The sequence below is a fragment of the Schistocerca cancellata genome, chromosome 2 (genome assembly GCF_023864275.1).
Source record: "Schistocerca cancellata isolate TAMUIC-IGC-003103 chromosome 2, iqSchCanc2.1, whole genome shotgun sequence".
Classification (NCBI taxonomy): domain Eukaryota; kingdom Metazoa; phylum Arthropoda; class Insecta; order Orthoptera; family Acrididae; genus Schistocerca; species Schistocerca cancellata.
The window spans coordinates 604,575,143-604,583,467 of NC_064627.1; the positions used below are offsets into that span (position 1 = coordinate 604,575,143).

An 8,325-nucleotide genomic window follows, 5' to 3' on the forward strand; every position below is an offset into this window, starting at 1 on the left:
CTTATCAAGCAGAGGCATCATCTAACCAGTCATAAGCAATTTCCTCTAACTGTGTGTTGAACAACGAGGGTATAACATCAGTGTAGGACGTATACCGTCTTAAATCCTCTGGATTTTGTCAGTCTTCTCTGGAAATAATTTACAGTGAACTGTCTTTTTATTATCTGAGATTGGATGGCCGAGAAGTACTTCAGCTCGTGATTAAGAAAAGATTTATGTAACAGACTTCCAGACTTGTACATCTTGCTTGGACCTCCAGAATGCAGCTACCTCCGTATCAACATGGGTGTTTCCCATAGCGTCATAAGTGTCCTGAAAATCTGTTTCATTTCACTTACATGATGTAAATTTCGTAAGCTTTCAGACAGGGATTTCACATCTATCAGTCTCCAGTCTTCGCCAAAATTCCTTACTTCACACACTGACTGGCAGACCTTACTACATTCCTCTTTTGTTACAGTTGTTATCCTTATCTGTAGAAGTTTCTCTACTCTACTGAAAATGTGGTCAGCAGGTAACTGTATTCTTATTATTAATATTGACACTATGTAGTATTATTACGAGGGAGCACAGAAGCGCAGACTGATGCCAACACCTGCTCTGCGTGGGAACGTCTGGCCGTGACTGAAATGGAAACAACGTGACTGGAATCAGCAGCTCCTATTGGCTGTAATGGATAAGTTCTTTAAACAAAATGGAAAAGTTTGTGTTGGCTCTCACCCGTGTATTTTCACAGGCTTGTATAATGACATTGATTTCATTTAAAGCGCATAATATATTTAGATCCTGCTTATTGTAAAATACCTTTTCATTCCGTATATCATTTTTTTAACAGTGGACATATTCGCCTTTTCGTTTCACTGCCTCAATTATACAGTGAGAGTAATAGAGATTATTGTGGATCGACAGAAATATGTGAAACTGTCTGTGACGGCGACGTAGTAGTAGTCTCGTCAGCAGAAGATGAACTATGTGGTGTATCGACGAATTTTTGTGAAGAACTTTGTGAAGATGGCATAGCAGTTATCTCATCAGCTGGTGATCAATTTTATTTCGTATCGGCGGAAGTTGATTATTTATTGCTAAAGGCAGATAAAGGTGATATTTTTGTGGCTCAAGTTACAAAAGCTGAAGCTACTGATTTAGATATCCCTGAGGAAGGAATCTGTGCATTTATATGTACTGATGGAAATTGTAACCTCCCCCTTCCTAATCGGCCTACCGGATTGCTGTATGAATGACCGTGACCGCAAATGCCTAATAAAATTTACAATGAGTGACGCTGTCTTACCTAAGGAAAATAATACCAGCTAGTAGGAGGAAAGTGTAAAACAAACCCTTCTGGAGGTAGAATCTATTCTAAACAGAATATAAATACTAAACACTGATAATATTGAAATGGGTGGAATATTCGCCAGTCCACTAGGGCAATGAATATCCAGAATCATGAGAAAAGTAACGGCTAAGAAAATCAACCAAATAATCACTGGCGTGGCAACAGAAGGTTGTCATCCTTTTCCACAACACAACAGTTCACAAGAAAATAAATTAATCAGACAGCACTGAGTTTGCAGTTACTTACTCTGAAGTACTAAATTTTGAAAGCAATGTTAAATGAAGTTGATGGTAAATTAATGGTGCACTGGAACCGAAACTTTGTTACGTAAAAAATACTTTCAGTGGCCTCAGAGTAACATTATGCAAAATTAGGGGAAGGCATTAATTACAGGGTGGTAGCAAGGGGGGGGGGCTATGGGGGCTATAGCCCCCCCCCCTTAATGGAGCACCATTTTATACTGGATAAAATGACTTCAGAAATCAGCGAATATATTATTTCAACAGATTCAATCATTTTTTTAAATAATTATGTAGCGAATATGGGTTGCAATGTATTTCAAACACATTTTAACAAAAGAATAAGGGTGTCAAACAGCTTACTATCTAAACCAATAAATATCATTGAACTTAAAATTGGCGACTTATTATTTATTAATATCCACTGGATGTATATTAATGTACCACTTACAATAATCATGAAAGCTAAATATGCCAGGTATGTCTACCAACACTTAAATTACTAACCCCAGACAAAACCTTCAAAATCGCCGGACATCTGGGTCAAATCGTATTATTTTCCCGGGCACATACATTCTGTAGACGCGTCGCAGTGCTGGCAACGCCAGGGGGTGCCCGCTACCTACCGACCAGTAGATATAAACTACACACGAGAGTTACACGAATTTGTGAAAGAGCATTATAGGGACGCTCATGTTGAAACATAGTACGGGTTTGTAGTAAGAAATATGAACGAAAATTAAGACTGTTTTAATACAGCTCAATGAGTAGAAGGCAAATCATATTTAAATTATTCAGTTGTCTGGCGAGCGGGGCAACGTCGCGGTGTATACAATCGCCGATTGCTGGCGGCTTCTCATTATCACAATAAAGAAGTAAGGAAAATACAGGGTGCTCCAAAACAATCTTTACAACTTTGATCATAGATACTTCAGAAACGTGTTAAAAGGTGATGTTTCATTTATATATACATAAATTTAAAGGGCAGCCTCTGATATTAAATTTTAAAAACCAACCAAAATTTGATATGATAACCGAAAAATCCGAAAGAGAAAGTAAATAAAATAACTCAAACCCGGAAACTGAGTGTAAAATTGATATAACGGCTGCAACCGAGTGAAGAAATCGCATGCTCGAAAAAGCAATCAACTGACCAATCAGTTGTTAAAAACCGTCAATTGTCGTTTTAACGCTTCCACGTGCTGTCAGCTAACACTTGTTTTCCGAGTACGATTACTGATATTACTGAAGTGTGTAACTGAGTAGTGTGACCGAATCATACGTCGCGAAGTGTCAATTTTTTTCTGAAATAATAGTGTGTTAGAGATTGGAGTGAGCGTTTAAAGACGTTGCTGCAATGACTCGCAAGCTAACGGATTATTTTGACAAACCTGAGCGTAGGGCCAAAAACTCTCGTAAGGAATCTGAAGCTTGCGCTATAGAACTGGAACCGTCACAGGCATGTGCATCTAGAGACTACAATTCCGACAACACAAAACAATTGGTAAGAGTCATATCTTCTTAATTTTAAAAAACTCTTCCTTCATGTTACTGAAATTTTTTGCTAGCAGTTATTAGTTTAATTATGTAGGATTGGCGCTATTATGTTTAATCGATAACTAATGATAAGAATACGACTGCTTGAAAACATAAAAAGTGAGGTCAATTTTTAAAGATGCCATTCGTCTATAAGGAGGTAAAATATTTTCTGCACAAACCAGCATTATTTAATTATTTTGTACTGAAAAATAACACTTTATTGTTGTATTTTCTTTACTACAGCTGGCCATGCGTACCTTTGGTATTAATAATATCGACAAAATTTGTAAGATGTGGTTGTTTATTCTATGACTGAGGACACAACTATGTATGCTGTAATGACATTTGTTTAAAGTTGCAAACTTTTCAGAGATATACACGCTTTTACATAGTTTACAATGTGACTATGTTAAGACAGTTGTGAAAATGATGCATCTTGTCCTCTGAAATTCAACTAATCCTAAACACAACAATATTAAATTTTAACTTGAGGTTTCTTTACAAAATTATTGTTACAATTACGTTATGATGTTGGTTAGTACTACGATAAATCATCCGATTCCGTTTCAAACTTCGGTTCTATTTAGGATGACAATCAAGTCTACGGAGGATTATTAGTTTTGTGACAAGTTGAGCAAAAGATTACCCAAGGTCGCTCGAGTTTACAGTGGACACAAGCTGGTGAACCAACAAGTTTAAGCCTCTGCACGCGGTATTTACCTTTGCTGTGATGAGTTATCATATGCATGGCCGCTCAGTGCCTCTGAAATTCCTACAAAAGCTTATTAAACCTTTGCTGAATTTTTCCCTATGTTTCTCGTTATGCGAGAAATTAAATACTCATCCCTGGTCTTGGAATATGGCAATATACACGCGCATGGCTGGAGCAGCGTGCATATTATAATGCCCTCTCAGTTCTCTCAAGAACAATTAACTAACTGTCTGGTTCGTTTCTCCGCTGTTGGAGCTAATTCCTAGCTGGACGTCAGCCGCTGTGAACGCAGTGTTCACACAAATTTCTCCTCTGCGTCGTACAGAGCGTTATGCTCCCCGTTCTGCACTTGACGCCTGGTCAGAGAAGAGTGCTCAAAAATTTTCGTCTTGTCTTTCTCGTAGCCGAACTGTCTTCTCACCTGGGTTCTTTCATTCTCCGTGTAACAGCTTTTTTCGACCGATAGGGTCTGAGTCACCTGGTCGGTCGGTCGTTGACCCGCCTTGGGACGCGCCCTAAGTGCTTTCCGTGGTACCCCCTGTGGTGTGGCCTTCTCCTCTCCTCACAATTGCTTCCAAATCAAAACGTTTTTCCTTGCTGCTTGTCTCACCTTCTGCTCATAGACATGCATTACATGATCGGTGTGTTAATACCGTCGATTGAGTGTCACCCCTTTTGCATTACATACTTACAGGCAAATTTGCTCATTACTGCCAAATTAAGTTAGGTGTCATGTTCACCTTCCCGTTACGATATATAAAGCTCTTATGTAAGGTGCTAAATTGACCTTCATTTATTCTGTCACCTTACAAATTATTCAAAGCTTTCTTTCTCAACAAGATCTACCAACTTTCAGTAATAGTCTATAAACATGTGAGAGCATTTCTGAAGTTTCTAAAAGCTTTTCAGACTACTAGAAGAAAGCTTATAGGCCTGCAGTAAATGTGATGCGGAATCTTTCCTGGTTTTGCTGTTATTAATCTGACTGTGACCGACTGATGGCACAGGGCGGAACCAACCAACGACCTTCACTGACATAGATCCCTAATGTCGTGCTAAATTTTGAAGCCTTTCTGTAGGAACATTTCAAACAAAACTTCCAGGCAAAGGCCACTAAATTAAGAGAAACTTAGATTTTATGTATCTTTGGACTCATAAATACCGTTCGCAGACCAGTTTCATAAACAAATAAGAGTTACAGTGTGTAAACTGTATCTTGACAGTCCTGAATTGGTAAAAGTCAGGTGATGGCAGTCACTTGTTCCGGGCTGCTGGTAACATTAGGTAGCTGAAACACTGTCTGAAGAAGCCATTGTTGTCTGCTTTCTTACTCTTTACTGCTTCACTGTTCTGTGTCTTTTTTCCTTGTCATTACTGTACGGAATTGCTGGAGTTAGTACCTTCATTAAGCATGTCAATACACAATACTGTTTACCGAGGGCGCCCATACGAATGTTTCCAGAGGGAGGGAGCAAGGCCGAGGGATATGATGTTAATGTTTCGGAAGACGAAGGGTGACTTTTTAGTGGTCATAATAAATTTAAGTTTTTATATGTGTAAATAACGTTATATACTTTTGTGTTGAGCCACTTGTACGTAATACTGCCATTTAAAGCATATTTAAATCACAGGAAGAAAGATCAGAAAGGACTGAAACATATTATGACCCATATGACATAGGAAGAGCTGTTACAGGCGCCTTACGTGATGATGAGAAGCTTAAGTTTTTAAAGAATACTTGGAAGCCTCCTGCAAACTTTTCTTTTCCTACTCAATTAGAAAGGAAGCAAAATCGAAGATTTAAGCATGAATGGATGAGCCAGTACAACTGGCTTTCATACAGTAAAATGTTATGTGGTGGATTTTGTACTGCATGTGTTCTGTTTTCTCCTTCAGGTGCCGGAATCGGCTCCCAGGTACTTATTACAGCTTTCGATTATTAAAATATCTGAAACCTTTAACTGGCTTGGTAAAAAACGTAAATAACTTGGAGGTGTAGTTTTTAAATGGAAACACTTCAGATACAAAAACATAATTATTCAAATAGTTTTCAGGCTTACTTTCTCAGCAAAAATTTCTATGTTGCTAACATTTAGAGTGCTTGCAAGGTTTGGTGCTTGCGCTATTTTTTCTTTACTTTATTCTTTACCCAAGACATTTTTAATTTATTTTTATAGGCGTTGAAAACGCTGGTAAAAGAACCGCTGGTCAAATACAAGAAGGCTATGGAAGATCTTCGTCATCAAGAAAACACAAAATATCACAAATTTTCCATGGAGAAGGCTATTGATATGGAATCAAGTAAAAAAAGTATTGCCGTTGTCCTCGATACCAAGAAATCTTCAGTTATTGAAGAAAACCGGAAACGCTTGAGGCCTATTATAAAGACTATAGTCCTGTGTGCTAGAAATAACCTACCTTTACGAGGACATCATGATCATGGTTTAATTCCTCAGCTAAAAGAAGAAAAAACTGATGATCCTCTAGAGGGAAAACATAGAGTGTTTCAGAGTCTTTTGGCTTTTCGTATGGATGCTGGAGATGAAGATTTAAAACAACATTTCAGTACATGTGGCCGAAACAGTTCTATGATAAGTAACACGGTCCAAAACGAAGTCATACATTGCATTGGTGACGCCATTCGCTCCTCGATATCGAGGGATGTGAAAAAGGCTAAATTTTTTAGCTTTATATGTGATGAAACAACTGATGTCACCACTAAGGAACAGATGACATTTTGTGTTAGGTACATTGACACAGAGACCTTTGTTACCAAAGAAGACTTTCTGGGTTTTACTAAGCTTAAATCAGCTACTGGCACTTCGATTGCAGAGGCCATCGATGAAGAACTCAAGACACTGCGGCTGAGCTATCAATATCTTTGTGGACAGGGCTATGATGGCGGCTCAAACATGACTGGGAGATTTAAAGGAGTTCAAGTTCTTATTTTAAGTAAACAACCGTTGGCTATTTATACCCACTGTTTTAGTCACTCTTTGAACTAGTGCATTTCTAAGTCTTTTGATACTCCAATAGTTAGAAATATGATGGGAATTGTAGGATCAGTTTCAGCATTCTTGTCTGCCTCTACAAACAGAAAAAGTTCCCTAGAGGAAGTTATATCACGACTACCGTTCACAGAGTCAAAGAAAACAAAGTTGAAGGCAATGTGTCCAACATGATGGGTGGAAAGACACGATACCCTTATTACTTTCAAGGAGCTATTTGTCCCGGTCGTGACCTTGCTTGACGAACATTCAAGTAGTCGTGAAACCAACGCAGAAACGGCTAGTGAAGCTTGCACGTTTAGTTGTGCTGTCCGAAGAGGAGACTTCGTAGTAGCGTTAGCAACTGCAGCATATTGCTTCTCTTTAACTCTAAGACTAAGCGAACAGTTCCAAAGCTCTAAAATGGATTTAATAACTGCCTTAAATCATGTCAATGATGTGCTTGAGGTGTTCAACAATATAAGGACGGATTCGGAAATAGAATTCGGAAGAATTTTTGATGACACTGTTAAACTGGCAGAAGATATTGGAAGTGTAATAGCAATGCCAAGAACTATTTCAACACAAACCAAAAGAGACAACGTTTCTGCTTCAAACGACGAGGAATACTTCAGGTAAACAGTATTTTTATCTGTTGTGGATCGTTTTATTGCCGAGCTAGAAACAAGATATCCCCAAGATTTTCGCACCATATTACCACTTTAAGGACTTATTCCTGCATACTATTTAAAATACAATGAGGATGAAGTGATCCAGGCATCCGAGAAATATGAACAGTTTTTGGAGAGTTCTTCGCTTTTAATGAAAGGAGAACTGAAACTATGGAGAAAACGTGCGTTGATGAAAGTAAAAGACCTGAAACAGTAACTGAAGCATTAAAGAATTGTGACAAGCAGTTTTTCCCAAATGTATATGTTATACTCCAAATAGTTGGGACTATTCCTGTCACTACAAGCACTCCTGAATGAAGCTCCTCTACTTTGAGACGAATAAAGACTTATTTGCGTAACACAATGGGGCAGGTGAGACTAAATGGATTGGTTCTTGCAAATATCCATAAAGAAAGAGATATGGACATTGAAAATCTCATTGACATATTCAGTAAAAAGAAACAGAGGCGAATGAGCATGACAAATTGGGCAGAAGACGGAAATATACTGTGAATTTTGTTACAGATTTTTTTATATTCATGTCTAGTTTGTAAGATGGCAATAACTATGCCCCTTACATGAAAGTCATTAAAGATCACCGAACTCATGTTGAGCGAACAGTAGGGCTGAACAAAAATGACTGATAAGGCACAATGCATCTCGTAGAGGGTATAGTATGGACGTATTGGATTAATTAACGTTGGGTGATGGTTTCAAAGTAATTCATACGACATGAAAACTTTGTGGAAATGCGTCGATTTACTGGAGGCTAGATTATCCCAGGGAAGTATTCGAGTTGACTATGGCCGGCTGGGGAGCCTTGAAGGGAAGCGACTATAGG

At 38.4% G+C, this 8,325-nt stretch overlaps 1 protein-coding gene across 1 annotated transcript; it reads left to right on the forward strand.

The window, feature by feature from the left end:
- The first annotated feature begins 2,932 nt into the window (after window positions 1-2,932).
- On the forward strand, window positions 2,933-7,008 carry LOC126157031 (zinc finger MYM-type protein 1-like). Its single transcript, XM_049916348.1, has 4 exons — window positions 2,933-3,079; window positions 5,458-5,742; window positions 6,004-6,778; window positions 6,863-7,008. The coding sequence occupies exons 1-4, from the start codon at window positions 2,933-2,935 to the stop codon at window positions 7,006-7,008; spliced, it is 1,353 nt and encodes a 450-aa protein (XP_049772305.1).
- Window positions 7,009-8,325: the final 1,317 nt, after the last annotated feature.